General features: G+C 45.1%; 6 protein-coding genes across 6 annotated transcripts; 2 read left to right on the top strand and 4 right to left on the bottom strand.

The window, feature by feature from the left end:
* Window positions 1–179: 179 nt before the first annotated feature.
* TREMEDRAFT_58213 (uncharacterized protein) lies at window positions 180–1,957 on the bottom strand (the record flags this gene model as incomplete). The annotated part of the gene is made up of 4 exons (XM_007001126.1): window positions 180–391; window positions 982–989; window positions 1,025–1,241; window positions 1,498–1,957. 4 exons carry the CDS (start codon window positions 1,955–1,957, stop codon window positions 180–182), a joined length of 897 nt encoding a protein of 298 aa, XP_007001188.1.
* Window positions 1,958–2,373: 416 nt separating this feature from the next.
* On the bottom strand, window positions 2,374–4,940 carry TREMEDRAFT_72640 (uncharacterized protein; the record flags this gene model as incomplete). Its single annotated transcript, XM_007002048.1, has 8 exons — window positions 4,637–4,940; window positions 4,488–4,581; window positions 4,285–4,443; window positions 3,820–4,243; window positions 3,503–3,772; window positions 3,392–3,448; window positions 3,183–3,279; window positions 2,374–3,122 (listed from the first exon to the last, which is right to left on the bottom strand). Exons 1-8 carry the CDS (start codon window positions 4,881–4,883, stop codon window positions 2,374–2,376), a joined length of 2,097 nt encoding a protein of 698 aa, XP_007002110.1. The 5' UTR covers window positions 4,884–4,940.
* Window positions 4,941–5,121: 181 nt separating this feature from the next.
* Window positions 5,122–6,392, top strand: TREMEDRAFT_58215 (uncharacterized protein; the record flags this gene model as incomplete). Its single annotated transcript, XM_007001127.1, has 8 exons — window positions 5,122–5,124; window positions 5,168–5,230; window positions 5,331–5,414; window positions 5,468–5,516; window positions 5,734–5,757; window positions 5,804–5,913; window positions 5,966–6,045; window positions 6,329–6,392. 8 exons carry the CDS (start codon window positions 5,122–5,124, stop codon window positions 6,390–6,392), a joined length of 477 nt encoding a protein of 158 aa, XP_007001189.1.
* A 576-nt stretch (window positions 6,393–6,968) lies between these two features.
* On the bottom strand, window positions 6,969–9,787 carry TREMEDRAFT_25026 (uncharacterized protein; the record flags this gene model as incomplete). Its single annotated transcript, XM_007000509.1, has 11 exons — window positions 6,969–7,579; window positions 7,694–7,848; window positions 7,893–7,950; window positions 7,997–8,286; window positions 8,391–8,473; window positions 8,521–8,650; window positions 8,703–8,806; window positions 8,850–8,938; window positions 9,014–9,251; window positions 9,299–9,392; window positions 9,549–9,787. 11 exons carry the CDS (start codon window positions 9,785–9,787, stop codon window positions 6,969–6,971), a joined length of 2,091 nt encoding a protein of 696 aa, XP_007000571.1.
* A 385-nt stretch (window positions 9,788–10,172) lies between these two features.
* Window positions 10,173–12,295, top strand: TREMEDRAFT_25006 (uncharacterized protein; the record flags this gene model as incomplete). The annotated part of the gene is made up of 5 exons (XM_007000505.1): window positions 10,173–10,452; window positions 10,496–10,639; window positions 10,717–10,775; window positions 10,934–11,181; window positions 11,236–12,295. The coding sequence occupies 5 exons, from the start codon at window positions 10,173–10,175 to the stop codon at window positions 12,293–12,295; spliced, it is 1,791 nt and encodes a 596-aa protein (XP_007000567.1).
* A 273-nt stretch (window positions 12,296–12,568) lies between these two features.
* Window positions 12,569–15,132, bottom strand: TREMEDRAFT_58218 (uncharacterized protein; the record flags this gene model as incomplete). The annotated part of the gene is made up of 7 exons (XM_007001128.1): window positions 12,569–12,582; window positions 12,829–13,088; window positions 13,257–13,783; window positions 13,908–14,369; window positions 14,430–14,570; window positions 14,647–14,811; window positions 14,944–15,132. 7 exons carry the CDS (start codon window positions 15,130–15,132, stop codon window positions 12,569–12,571), a joined length of 1,758 nt encoding a protein of 585 aa, XP_007001190.1.
* Between the last annotated feature and the right edge of the window lie 359 nt (window positions 15,133–15,491).

Raw genomic sequence — 15,491 nt, forward strand, 5'->3', positions numbered from 1 at the left:
TTGTCATGACCAGTACTTATAGCGAGATCAACTCTCACTAGCAGAGTTGATATTGAGCCTTTTAGGACGGTTTATGATCGCGGGCTCGCTACCCGGTCATGACAGAATATCAACTCTAACGGGTCAGACGTTCGATTCACGGCTCTCACCTTATGTGTGGGGTGTGCTGGCTGCAGGTGTCAGCACCCCTTCTCAGGTTTCACCCTGAGCTCAGGTTTCATCCTGAGAGGTTGGTCTGGGGTCGCCAACCATCCCATGGTCGAATCGGAGGATTCGACGTTCCTAGTTCCTAGTTCGAGTTCCGAGAGCGTGGATACCTGCCGAGGGTACCTGACTTGCAAACCCACAGGCTTGGGGGGGCCTGCCGGGGTTTGGGGTTCAGAAGGGCTCGCTACCCGGTCATGACACTTGGACAGCTGTGTCACTCGAGTTGATGTTGGATGCCATGTATGTCTTACTTACTGTTGTAAGCTTAGAGGGACAGATTCATGGGGAAACCAGGATGATATACGTTTTCGGGACTAGGAGCTCGATTCGGGCGGGGTTTAGACGTTGAAGAAAGCGGTGACCGTAAAAGGTAGGGAAAACTTCTTAGTCAACTTCTTCCCACACGTTCCATTCTTCTACATCACCAATTTGGCCTTCATAACATAGCCCCACTGTTTGCCCTATACCTCTTGAGACTTGAGGGGATTAGGTCATATTTACACAGCTTTACCTTTCACCCAGAAGAATGGGGAGAGAGGTGAGAAGGAAAGTGCTAGAGACGTCATTAGACGGCCGTAAGATCCGGCCGTCGTCAGTATCTTCTCGAAGAATCATCAGGATTCAGGATAGACAACCATGAGATTCGCGAATCATCGGTCGAAGTCAAACCCTGTGAGAGAATAAGGTTTTTGAGCGGCACAACAGCGAAGAGGTCGGTTTATCAAGACAGTGACTTTCCCCGTGATCCACGGATCAAAAATTGCCGTCACCCACCTTCGGCGCTAAGTCATCATCTATTTATCTTGACGACCATCACTTGTTGATCGCCACCCGGCTCCCACTTGAATCCGCTTTACGGAACTTCCAAACTAGAGAAATTCCGTAGAGAAGCCACGTTCCCCACTGGGCAACGGTGGTCAAAGCGGGGGAGTCGCTGAGTAGTCTCTGCACCCTATTAGTTCTCACACTCTTCCTGCCTCTGGAACTCGCAACATCTTTGGGCCAATCGGTGCATGAACGACTACGTTTAGAAGCTGAGTAGAGTACCGTGAGTGGAATAGCAATCCATGCTCTTACAAAGAGGTGAAATTACTCATGGACAGCAGTCAGAAGTTGTCGATAATACTCTCTCCTCTCACAAGGTTGATATCTAAACATAATGCGCCGGTATGGAATAAGGACATCTCTGAATCAAGTAGTAGGATAAAAGCTGCCATAGCTTCTGATCATGCTGGGAGAGCTGTCGGGATGGAGGACTGTCCCTCCTTCAATTCCTCGAATCTGGGGTACTGGGGGGTGTTACATAGCGGGTACGTTTACGAGAGTGCTGCAGGGAATCAGGGACCTTTGTATCGTCAGGATCTGAACCTGATCTATGTCTTTTCAAACTTGCCCTTGAGGTTGTTCCTGGGTTTTGAGGTCGCCCAGCTGATGACAGAGCACTATCAGGTATATTCAATTGTGAAGGGCCACTACTTGACCATCCATCTAAAGAGGTTATTCTACTATGTATAGCTCTGGCCGGCGCCTTGTCAGGAGGTGTCCGAGTTTGGTCTCCGTTTCCGATGACAATGGCATTGAGACTCGCGTTCAACGTCTCCCAGTCCCACGGTGGTCGCCCGTCCGTCATAGAGCTCTTTTGGCCATCAGGAGTTGTAGGAGGGGCCTCTGGCTGAGTCGGTGGGGAGTATGTTGTGGAGTATATTGTAGAGGGGATCGTACTTTCTTCCGAGGGGTTTCTAGCAGACATGTTTGTCAAACTCTTTCGTATCTGGGAAGAAAGTGACCCACCATCCAATCGAATCATCTTATAAGCTCGATAATTGGTGGCCAGCGACGGCCAGACGGGCAGAGGATGAAGGGAGTTACGTCCGTCTTGGTCCGAAACCGGTTTTCGCATTCCTCTCGGATCTTGCCTTATTTGTCAGACATTCTTTCGAAGGCCTATCGATTTCGGTCGTCGGTGATAGCGAGCGGGATACGCCCACGGTTCGTCTGGCCGTTGTCCGAGAGTGGTAGTAGGGAGGAGAGAAGGTCGGTGAGAATAGAAGAGATGAGATACGAGTTCAGGATCAGTAGTTAGTTAAGAGGCAGCTTCCAAATATACACACGATTCATCAGGATTTATCAGCATCGATATCAAGACGTACATAACAGGCGTCCCGGTCATTGCCCTGTCATCGGTGTGTCAATACGGGAACGCTTCGCCTCAGAAACATCTTGTTCGCCATCAAGCGGACGTTTACCAAGACATGTGGTTGAAGCGGCACTGATCGTGTATGGTTGAATCATACTCGTACTTGATATGTCGTTAGACATGGGGATGTCCGGTTGCTCTGTGGCTTCACGTCTAGTTGCCCCCTGCTGACAATCCGGAGGCGAATCCGACATCACCTCGTCCATAGAGACCGGTTCCGACACGACTGCAGAAGGAGGAGAGCTATTTGAAGGGAGATCCAGAAGCATTTGAGAACCATCGTCCCTCCGATCTGACGTAAGGGATGGCTCAGAGAGTTGTGTAGGCAGTGTGAAGCTCCTGGTAATCTGAGGGGCATCTTCCATAGATGAGTGGGGCCTGTTGAACGATGTACCCGATAAGACTCCGTACTCGAGAGTAGTACCTCTCGAGAGTTGTACGGCGCGCAGAGTCTCCCTAGCGAGCCAACGGTATGCGAAGATAAATTGTTCGAATCCATAAGTATTCACTTGACTGATGAACTGTGTTGTGTGAGGGGTCGTGAAAGAAGGTGCAAAGTGTTCATGTCCTAAAGTCCCTGTTTTTGACTGAGTGTGAAACCGGAGTCCGAGCATCGCATTAGATTGAAGGGAGGTCGATTCACCCCTTCGTCGCCATCGCCTTAGACATCCAACCCACCCTCCGCGGACTGCTTCCCTATCCCACAGGAGAACCAATTCTGTGAAAAGAAATAAGCGAGTTTCGGGAGAGACCGGTGTTTGTTCTCGCCACTACAAACCTGACAAACGTGGTTCAAGTTGTCTAGTCGGATGGTAGATCTTGCATAGCGAGATAGTAGTTTCGGTTCCAGTTTCATGCCGGTCAGATTTGTTGACCTACCATCAGAAGTAAGTCAGGATGTTGTCTTCTCACACACATAGCAGACAATGCACATTTTGACTCTCACCTAAATATTTTCATTTTTCTCAAGAGGCCTCGAGTTCATACAAGACCACCCCAGCAACCCAGACCGGCAAAAACACTACCAAGAGCTACTATTAAACCCTGACCATCAGCTCTCTTCACAAATTCATCAATTCTTCAACGGTCATAACTCACGCCCCACGTCACAGCCCCCACACCGACTCTTCCGACGACTTTCCAAGTTAGATTCACTATCAAATGCAGAATCACCACTAATGTCCAAGCTAACCACAACCACTTGCTAGGTATTCCTCGTGCTACCGTCGCTAGTTCTGTAATATTAATGGAAGGATGATGATATATCGGTCGAGGGTTGAAATAGAATGATGAAATGATAAGTGTGAGACCAAGATTAAGAAGTAAGGTGTCTAATCGCCATAAAAGATGTAAAGGGAATGGTATGTTCTGCCTGATGAGTTTATATCATATAGCAGAAAGAGAAAGTGACTGACTGGGAAGGGAATACCAATAACTTCTTCTAATTCCCTTCGAGCACGCATACGTTCAAGTATATCAACTTTTTTGAAAAGTTCTTCTTCATCTTCCATCTCCCTTTGTAATTCCAAATCTTCCTCTACATCCGTCCCCACCGAAGATGAAGGAACGACACTCTGTATATCCTTCCCTTGCGTATTGGGAACTGAAGGTTCAAGAAGAGGAGAATGGGAAGCGCTGGGGGAAGGAAGAGATCGCATGATATCTTCATATGAAGTTAATTGTTCCCATCCTTTCACCACTCCCCAAGTAACTTCTGCTGTACCCCAACCTAATCCTAGATAATATGAAGAGTGAAAACCCGAGACTGGGGAGGGGACAATGATCGGTAACGTTGATAATCGTAAAAGTTCATGTAATAACGTATGTACGATAGTGGAGCTATTATCAGCTATGTCCGTATCATCGTTGGTACGACTTACATGGGAGTAGGGTGAGAAGTCAAGAAGGAGGATATGACCCATATAGGTTCTCTAAGGATTTGAACTGTACATGATGCAAAAATTCCAGTGAGAAATGGCCAAGGAAGGAATGGATGTGGATATTTTTGTCCTGCAGTTCGTTCGTATTCCGTAGGAGGCCTAGATATCAGTTTTCAATACTGACCCACTGAGGTGGAGCTTACCAAGCGAACGTGACTAGTAGAATGAGGAGAGCAAGCCATATCAGAGATATGAGAGGTACCAATAGGTAAAGCCTTGACATGTATCTCCAAGACACTATTGGTCAATTATTGCAATAATGACCTACGTCAAATAATGAGTAAAAGCTCACCTTGAATGATAGGAGAGTCATCTTCATTCATATATTCCTCTTCCACTGACTCAGGTATGTCATTTCCAAATAGACGAGTCTCATCTTCTTCCACCCAATCGTTCAATTTATTGGTATTGTCATTGGTAGAGCCATAAGAAGGTCCCCTCGAAGGGCCGGCTATGGAAGTATGATCATAGACGAAAGGTTGTGATTCGGTGGAATGAGTGGAATGGATGGTAGCGGGTATGACTACCCTTCTTGACATCGTCGTCGGTTCTCACTTTCGATTCTCTTAACCCTCCTGCTTGTAGCTGCTACTCGGTGTTTGTGTCAGGTGCAAGTGCTGTAGCATTATCCTCGTCATCACAAGTCTCTCTGTCACGAGCCCATCTGAACTCTAGGATAAAATGCAAAGAATGTCGAAAGAATATTCTATCGTAAAGAAGACATCCTACGCGATCACTTCGCAACCATCTTTCCCCAATCTTCTTCTTCTCTCAATAATGGTAAGCTTCAAAGTGCCAACCTTCATAAAGCTGACCATCATAGTCTGCTCTGGCTCAAGCTAGATTAGCGGAAGAGAGAAAGCAATGGAGAAAAGATCATCCTTATGTGAGTCCTTTCCTAATCTCCTCCTCTCTTCCCTTCATCCTCACACACCCACACCTCACACCTCTCGCCTTCATAAGAAGTGGCCATGACTGACATACAGGGCTTCTGGGCTAGACCTCAGAAAGCAGCAGATGGAACATTGAATCTTATGGTATGGGAAGTAGGTATTCCTGGTGTCGCCAAGGTCCGTCGAAGTTCAATTTGCGGGGGTTGTCAAACGATGCTGACGAGAAAAAGACAAATTGGGAAGGAGGGGTTTATAAAGTTATCATGACTTTTCCTGATGGTAAGTTTCTGTCCTCTATTCTGTCCCATATTTTTCCCAACTCTTTTTCAAATCTCTTCTTCTCCCCTTTTTAACAGACTTGCCTTCACATTGACCTGCTTGTCAATGATGGGATTGAGAATGATTTCAACAAGAGCAACCACCCCGTTCCCAAGAATCATCAACTTTTTGTTTGGAAAATTTTTACAAGAACAGAGACTCACGCTAACCATGTTAGATTTCCCTGCTAAACCTCCCAAATGTCAGTTACTCTCTTACAAAGTCAATTCTTGAGCTGACGTTATGAGGCAAATTCGATCCACCTTTATTTCACCCAAACGTTTATCCATCAGGAACCATCTGTCTTTCTATCCTAGACGAAGAGAAATCTTGGAAACCAGGTATCACCATTAAACAAGTCAGTCAATCAATCATATTTTCTAGATTTGAGATTAGCTGATGTGCAATAGTTAGTTTTGGGTATACAAGATCTTTTAGATCATGCTAATATTGCTGATCCTGCTCAAGTTGATGCGTATCAAATGTTCAGGTAAGTTAATACTTCATCCATCTTTTCATGGTTGTTATCTTTTATATTTATTATCACATATACTCGTTTACTTGTTTTCTCAACATAGAAACCGGAATGGCGCGGAATCAATTTAGCTGGGACAGTCGTTTTGGTTTCTGTGATCGTTGCCATTATTTCCAGATGATTCGTCGTCAAGTTGAATGGAGTCCCTATTCCCACTTATCTTTCGAGAGGAATACTTTCAAAGTTGATACTCACCATGTTGGTGGAAAGACCCTTGATGTAGATGTTGACGAAATAGAAACGATAGACCGGCTTACGAACGTCGTATCAAACAACAAGCTCAAGAACGTCGACCTCGTTGATTCATATCACAATGTATGACCCACACTAAATGATGATAATGTGTGTCAGGTTGATTGTGGAAATATCAATGTTGTCCAATACATATGCACGTTTAACCTGACATTTGACTTTTTTTTGCTCTCCTCGCCAAAGTGTTCATGTCCGTTATAGTGGTATTGCTTCGCACTCGAGATTACTCCCACTGACCTTCAATGATAAGTAAGGCAATCAACCGAGATTGGAAATTGAAAATTTGCTTAAGAGACATCATAATCAATCAGCCAAAGTGGTATGAAGTATCCAATATCCATGTGAAAATGGCAAAACATGCAATCTACCCTACCTATACGGTCCACCTATCACTTGTTCAATCAGGATTACTTGGTACATTCCTTCTCCCTTCCCCTCCTATTTCTCCTCAATCTTACCTTTTCCGAGGATCTTATCAATCCGGTCAGACTTTTCCCAAAATATCTTCCAAAACCCTACCGTCGTCCTACCCATCACCATACCATCACTTTTAGCAATCAAAAGTTTACACCAACAACTTCAAACTCTGTCATCTTATCACCTATTACATGGTGATGGAGAAAATCTCAGCGCATACGTTTCGCTTCCGCCGTCGCTGCATTAACTTTTAAAACATGTTGATGTAAATTCAATCCTCCTGATTTACTCCTAATCGTTGGTAAACCACCTTTTCCTTTTCCTTGTCCTTGTCCCTGTGTCTGATTCTGACTTTGATTCTGATTCTGATTTTGCAGAGGAATAATAGTTTGGACGGAAATAGCACCTAAAGGTTGTCGAGGTTGTTCTTCCAAAGGAGCTGAAGAAGGTCTTCTCAAAAATGGAGAAGGTAAATCCGGATCTTCCAACGTCCATTTAATAGGTGTCGCAATATCTTTATAAGAGAACATAGGACCAGGTATCAAAGTTCTTTCGACTAAAGGTTTATTATTATCTTCTGAATAATCGGATAAAGCGGATTCTTGAGAAGTAGTAGGTACCATAGAACTTTTCCTAGTACGAGGAATAAAGTTCGAAATTGTTGATGGTAATGGAGTAGCTATGGCCATACTGATATCTTCTGAATAAAGTTCATGAGGACTACCTATACTGGTTCGTACGTTATGTCGGAATATACGTCTAGCAGGAGTATTTTCTGACCATGATGGATTATTCATCGAATGAGCTGGTTGATTATGAGCTGGTGGTGGTGGTGGTGGATTGGATTGATTGAATTGGTTAGGTTGATGAGGTTGATTGGGGAGGATTTGATTTTGAATGGATTGCATGGATTGAGCTGCTGCTCGAAGATTACCAAGTGATTTCGTTGCGTTTCGTCTAAGAGGAGTGGATTGTGGTTTGAAATTATGCTCTATAGCTGTAGGTGAAGCAAGAGGGATTTTAGAAGGTGTATCATCGTATGATGCTGGTGCTCGTGAAAGACGAGAGATAGGAGGAAGTGGCATGGTCCTACTTTGTGAGCTTGACTTTATCACTGGAAAAGTAAAGCTTACGCTCTTTCTTCCAACAGAGGTCTACTCGGAGCGGTGGAAGCTCGTCGAATGGGAGGTGCTACACTGTCAGCGGGACCTTTATACAAAGAGAGGTTTCAGCTGACGTTGGTTCTCTATAAGGACAGGTAAACCCATTCCAATAGATTCTTGATTTTTCTCTTTCTCTTCACGCAATTTATCCCATTGACCCCGGAGTGTCTCTACAGCTTGGTTGATCTTTTTCTGCGTCTCACGGATTTCTTCGTCCTTCAAAGCGAATGCTGCTTCTCGAGCGGATAAATTAGCTTCTCGTGCAGCTAGAGATTTCTCTCTTTCTTCTAGCGCTTGAGATCGGGCCATCAGCCGTTCTTCGTATTCTTTAATCTCGCCTTTTCGAGTGGCCAATATAGAGGTCCTATGGAGTTAGCTTTCTCCATCCGAAGCACTATTCATACTTGCGATGGGAAGTTTGCTATTCACAGTCGGATGCCCAGAGGACAAGAAAAGGTCAAAACTTACTGGTTTTGCACGGTGAAGAGTTTGCGATGTAATTTCATCTCGTCCATTTCCAACAAATCCTTGGTCGAAGGTCGTCGTACGGGCTATAAATGTCAGTTCACAATCTCCCAACCCGGGCTTGTTACCTCACATTCAACGTCAACATGGCCTTGATGACCCTTGTCAAAGCGGGTGAAATGTGACCAGGCAGAGCAGGCAGTTTTCCCGATTTGACCATTTGGATCAACTCGGCTTGTGTCTGGGCGGTAGAAAATGGAGAACTGTTCCATCAGTCACTCTCTTCCTAGGATCGAGGAAACATTTCGTGCTCACGTCAAAGCACACATTTCGTAGACCAGACACCCCAGAGACCATATGTCCGATTTGGTGTCATAGCGGTTTTCTGCCAGTATTTCCGGAGGCATGTACAATGGGGTCTGATTTTTAGCTGACCTTGCGACTGCAACAAATTAGACTCACTCCGACATATGTGCTGGTGAATGCAGAATTGCCCATATCCTTGCTGAGGCCAAAATCACCTAATTTGACAAAATCATCGGAGAGGAAAACTGTCATCAGCATTGAATTCGTCGCTTTTGATATGAGGAAGAAGTAAGTCGTGCTGGGAGAAACATCAAAATCACCATTCTCCGGTTTTAAGTCCCTATGTAATACCTGATATCTAGGTACATCACTCTTATCACTTCCCCCACTGGGTCTTCCAGCTCTTTGTCCCTGTGCAGGACGTTCAGCAGGCCAATGACAATGATGTAGAGCAAGAGTGATCTGTAGGAAGATGTTCCATATCTTATCTTCGTGTATTGGTTGACCGGTACGTTGAGCTTTACGTATGAGTGAACCCAAGTCACCGCTCGTGCAATACTCCCTCGTCAGCTCACATGTTTATGATTATGCCAAGGATAGCTTACCTCCATGACAATGTAGATACGTTCGTTCTTTGGATCTTTTATTTTTTGTATGAGTTGAACAATGTTGCGATGTTTGAGACTTTCCAGGATGGCCCTTTGGAGTTCAGTTATCATCCTTTCGACTGATCATGTATGAGGCCAAGACAGGCATATACATGAAGCAGACCTCCTTGACAAAGCCTGACTAGTTGAAAGATGAAAGTGTGATAGGCGAAGGTTCAAGATAGATAGTTGGGTTGAGGCGACTCACACTTCAGCCAAGATCTGTTTCCTATCCTTATCGGTCATTTTGCTATAATCAAGCTGTTTCATAGCGAACTCTTTCCCATCTTCGACTCTTTGAACCTTACTGATGACCCCAAAAGAGCCTTTACCGATATTACAAACCAATTTATATCTATCCAACTCGACCACATCTGCATACCCAGATGTGGGTGCTGAGGGTCCTGACGAAGCAGAAGACGCGGCGGACCTACGAGGTAAGGCCATGTTGAGCCGTCTGGGAGGTAGTTGTCAACACTAATGATGAATGCTATGACTCGACAGTATGAGATGGTCGGTGCATCTGTGTGGGGATGGAGTGTCAGAGAGGCAAGGTCAGAGTATGATAGGAGTGTGAGGTAGTGGTGTTGATTAGTGATAGAAGAAACAAGTAAGGATGTGATGTTGAGAGTTGAATGACGGAACCAGCCTCCTTGCTCCTTGCCCGGGTTGACGGAACCGGGTCAGCAACCAGGGGAAAATCAGGCGCGTCTCACAGTGGGATAAATAGAAATAAACTATGTAAAAGAATATTTACTTCCTCCCGATCTCTCCACCCCTCCATCTCCAGGATGCAGGTGATACGAGTAACTTTCTGCATCGAGCAGCTACCATGACACGTCTCGCTTGCCGTCTCCTGAGAAGGCCCACAAGGTTCTCAACCGCCAGTCACTCACAGGTATCAATCCGATCTGTGAGAGTGACCCCCCTTCACCATGTCACACCCAATCGTCAAGTTCCATTTCGTTCATATGCCACCGAATCCCCTCACCCCTCAAGTCAAGCGACCGACCGATCACAGAAACCCATGCCAGAAGTATCCCCAGACGACACCTATGATATAGTCATCATTGGAGGTTCCAACGCCGGTCTCGCTTTAGCTTGTGCTCTACGTCAGTCTTCCTTCTGAAGGAATGTGACATTGCTGAAGTATAGTAACTAAACCTTCCATTCGAGCCACTTCGAAAATACTTTTGTTAGAAGGTGGAAGTATGAATAAAACCAGAATATGGAACGGAGAAGGGCCATGGGAAAACAGGGTGTCGTCTATCACAGCGGAAAACAAGTCTTGGTTAGAGAGTTAGTTCTTCACCTGCTACATTCATCTCACATGGTTGAAGGGGAGGCTGGGTGAAAGATTAGACATTGATGAATAGGCATAGGAGCATGGCAACATATCAAACATTCTAGAATTTGTCCAGTTGAAGAAATGATTGTGAGCCTTCCTTCTTCGTCCCACCTCTCACTTTCTCTGCGTAATCTTCCCCGACAACGCCTTCGTCTGACATGAGAAATGCGTTCTTAGACGAATATGTAAGTTTACGAGAATGAGCTACGCAGGGTGTATTCTGGAATGATAGCTGATGTGAACAGGTATGGGCCAATCCATCTCCTTCTTCAACTCCAACACTTCACTTTCCCCCTCTAGGACATCCAATGGCATATATGACAGAAAATCAAAATCTTCAAACTGCTCTTCTCCATCGTATCCTCTCACTCGATCCTGATTCCTCAACCTTGAAAATCCAAGAATCATCCAAAGTGACCTCTATGTCACTTTCATCTTCTGGTCAATCCGTCTTCCTCCAACTAACTCCTTCAAAATCCACAACTGTCCCATCGTCATCCGCCGTTGCCCACAACACATCATCAGAAATCAACCCTAACAACGAAAGAACGATCAGAGCGGGATTAGTGATCGGCGCAGATGGACCTAATTCACCCGTTCGGAAATTCTCAAATATCGAAACTTACGGTCATCCCTATTCAACCCACGCTATAGTTTGTACACTTCATCATCCTTCTTCTCCATATTTGAACACCACCGCATTCCAAAGATTCCTGCCTTCCGGTCCTATTGCCTTTCTCCCACTTTCGGCAACATCAAGTACTTTAGTTTGGTATAATCCTCCTTCGATAACTTCTTCCCTCAAATCTCTTTCTTCAGAAACATTCACAACGATGATTAATTTTGCCTTTTCCTTGCCGGAAACAACCTTGAACAGAATATATCAACTTCTTTCTTCTTCTCCTCCTTCTACTGCAAATCTGACTGAACAAATCAATGAAATCCTAAACTCCGTTCCACTCGATACCCAAACAGACCAAACCTTACCACCTCGTATCGAATCCATTTCCCAAGAATCAATCGGTTCATTCCCTATAAAAATGTCACACGCCGATTCGTATCTAGGTCAAAGGACAGTTTTAGTAGGTGATGCAGCCCATACCATCCATCCTCTAGCTGGTCAAGGTCTCAATATGGGTTTATCAGATGTAAGAAGTTTATCAAACACTTTGGAAATCGCTAGAAGTTTAGGTGGAGATATAGGAAGTTGGACAAATTTGAAAGATTATCCAAAAGAAAGATATGGAGAAAATCATTTATTATTAAGTGCTACTGATAAACTCAATTGGGTTTTTAAAAGTAGAGGTAAAGTTATCGATGGGATTAGAGGTATAGGTTTAGAATTGTTAAATGAGATTGGACCTATAAAAAAGTTGTTCATGTCTGGTGCAGGAGCATATCCTATTTATACACAGACGAGTGGAAGTTTCACTAAGGGAATGGGAAGAGGGATGAGAGGGACAGGAAAAGGAAGGATGGAGATGTTGGCGGATGGTTTGGAAAGTTGGTGGAAAGTAAAAGATAATTTGGGGTTGGTAAGTGGTATGATGAGGGATGTGGCTAGTACGGGTTTGAAGAAAGTTGCAGAGGTAGTAGAGAAGAGATGATCCTGAAGGAAAGAAAACATAGGGTAGATTAGGTGGTTGGGGTTCTTGGTTTGATATTGGATAGGTAAATTTGAAGAATAGAACAAATTGCATCGCATAATCTTTGCCATTACATCCTCAACTTGCAATACCGTACCTTCAGATATCACGTCGGACTTGACTGGCACACATTCCTCACCAACTGACCCAAACACAGGTTTCACAAATATAAAGAGCTAAATCAATACTTCAGTCTGGGCTTCCACAAAATCATTTGATCTTCTAACGCGCATCTTACACCTCGGCCCCTGTTCTATCAGCGAATGACCTGAGCGCTTTGAGATGCCCAGTTCCCTGGAAAAGGGTTCCAAACTGTAAACCCATGCAGTATAAGTCAGAGAAAAGATTCATTAGTACCGAGATACTCGTCCGCTTGGGAAACTGTGAATGATGGCGGGACAAAGAATAGCCGCCATAGGAAGCGACACTTCATTTCGAGAGAGGAAGTGGGAGTTAATACCGTAATTTGAGGAAGACAGAAACATCACACTCACACTGCATCCTAGGTCTCTCTACAGCAGGCGTATCATCATCATCCGCAAATGGATCACCAAAAGGATCATCGGCATCGAGCAAACCTTTTTTACTCACTGGTTCATCGTCCAATTGCGCGTAAGGGGTTTGTTTCTTTGTCGAAGGTGCGGACACAGTGGAAGGACCTGCTTTAGCTACGGACCGAGAAGTGGAGGGTTGACCATGAGCGCGACGCCATTCTTCGTCGGAGGAATCGTAGTCTGAGAAATCGGATAGTGATCTGATATGAGCTGGTGACCACAACTGCCCACACGAGATGATAGGATGGGATGAATGGCGAGAATGCCGGGCATGACAAAATAACCCAATTTAGCGTCAAGAGAGAAGGTCAAAGAGATACAGGTTGCACGAGAGGAGGAGCAGGAAGAGTAGAAAACAAGTCGCTCACCCCGTAGCAAGAGACCCTTCATCTGAGTCAGGTCGTAAAGGAGGTTGTAAACCTCTTCTCCCTTGTTGTCCCCCAACTTGTCCACCACCGAAATCCAAATCTTGCAAATCTTCAATGTCCGAATCCCTACTTTGTACACTTGTAGGCTGACGCTGCGCACGACGTTGTTGACGTTTCGCGCTCTCCCATTTCTGTCTTTCTTGCATTCTCTGTAATTCACCCGTACGATCCGCTTCAAGACGTTGAGCTTCAAGTTTCTTACTAATAGATTTGAGATCTTTGTCCCCTGCAGGAGTCTCAGGTGCAGAATCAGAGTCGGAATCTAAGACGGCGGGTTTGGACAACTTGTCGTAAAGTTGTATAGCCTCTACGACTTTTTCGTTGGCTTCGAGAAGAGTACCGACAAATTCTTCATCGTTGACGAGTTGGATGTATCGTATGATCACGCGTCTAGCAGCTTTGGCTTTGTCCAGATTTTCTTGAACTTTAGGTGATTCCAAGACGGTCTCATGTTCACGGTTGATTAGCTGCTGGTCAGTCACAAACTCAAAACTTCAATCCCGTCCTGAGTGCGTGAAGCACGTTCTCATGCATGGTTATGGTGTGAGAAGGATTGTCAGATGGGCCAATGTAGTTTAGATGGACACTCACTCGACACGAATTGACCAGATTGTTAGCCGCTTGAATGGCATTTGCCACGCTAACCAAAATCTGAGGTTTCTCCTTTACGAAATCGAACTTTGGTCTTTTAGGCTGTGAAGCACCTTTCTTCTGAGCTTCTTTGAGATTACGTCTTCTTTCTTGTTCTTCCAATGCTTCTTGCTGTCGTCTCGATTCCAAAGCTGCCATTTCTTGTTTCCTCTTCAGTTCTCTCTCCCTTCGTTCGATTTCGGCCTCGCGTTGTTCCATCAGGATCCTACGTTCTCTTTCCGACTTGCGAGCTTCCGCGTCAGCCTTTGCAGCAGCCAAATCAGCGTATGTATCTGGACCACGTGTTGAAGGTGCCCAATCGTGAGAGAAAATGTCTTCGGTATCTGCAAATGCCCCTCGGTTGCTGGTGGACGATGTCTTTGTGTGAGTCGTCGAGGGAGCTGTGTGGGAGACGGAACTCGCCTGGATATGTCAACTCACATCGTTCAGTGAGGTGAATAGGGGAGCTTAAGAGACACTCACGTGGCGAACAGTAGGACCTCCACCTCCGTAGAGACGATAAAGGTTGGCCACGTTTTGCATCCGAGGCTCATCTTTGTATTGCAAGCTCCAAGCGTGGAAGACCATGATGAGGCGTTTCTTGACTTTGGGATCGAGTAAATTCTGGAAAAGTAAGAGAGCATTTCCTTGTGAGTTTATGGGTCTTGAGGATATAGAGGTCTGACGAACTTTCACTCACATCTTGTGCCATATCTTTGAGTCGATCCATCAATTGGGAATTCGCCCATCCCAACTGGAATCCCTTTCCAGCGTTTTCGGTCAAAGCACGGAGTATAACCAAAGCTCTCAATTGTCTATGGACATTCCCATACTTAAGCTTCTTCCGAATGGCCCGGGCGGCTTCCTGGCACTATCAGCAACAAGTCACTCATTTACCAACACCAGTGAAGTGATGACACCTCGCAATAATGTACGACAGTGGCAAAACTTAGTCGATATTGGCAAATATTGTGATGAGAGAGAAAGGGCAACTCACAGTTGTACCCTGATAAGCTTGTAGATTGATACTCTCTACCAATTCTGGTATCCCATCCAAACTGAGCTCATCGTACCTATCGGAAGATAAGACTTCGACCCAATCTGTGATGCTGGAATGTGGTTTACCCTCTTCCAAATGGGTCACCACTGACATTGCTGATTTGAGGTATTTGCCTGCTTGTGACATATTGTCTCTTCTTGCTACTATATCTGTACACCCACAGTGATTGACTTTGTTGAGAGGAGAGTGAGAAGGTGAAGATTGGGTGAGAAGGTTCTTGATGTCCCTGAGCAACGTCATTGCCAGGGAGTAAGTTGAATGACGTGTCTTTTCTGATCACCGAAATTGATAAGCATTTCCGACGGATCACATCGCGTTTCCCGTTTTCCCTTACAAGCCTTCTTTCTTCTCACCCTCGAAGTACCACCCAATTACAATACCGATACCACATATATATATTCACTGTCCTACACCATTGGACCACATCACCCATGCCACGACCAAAAGGACAACCTCTGAGTCTTCAAGAAGAGCTCACGACAGCT

Source organism: Tremella mesenterica (genome assembly GCF_000271645.1).
Source record: "Tremella mesenterica DSM 1558 unplaced genomic scaffold TREMEscaffold_1, whole genome shotgun sequence".
In the NCBI taxonomy this organism is placed as follows: Eukaryota; Fungi; Basidiomycota; class Tremellomycetes; order Tremellales; family Tremellaceae; genus Tremella; species Tremella mesenterica.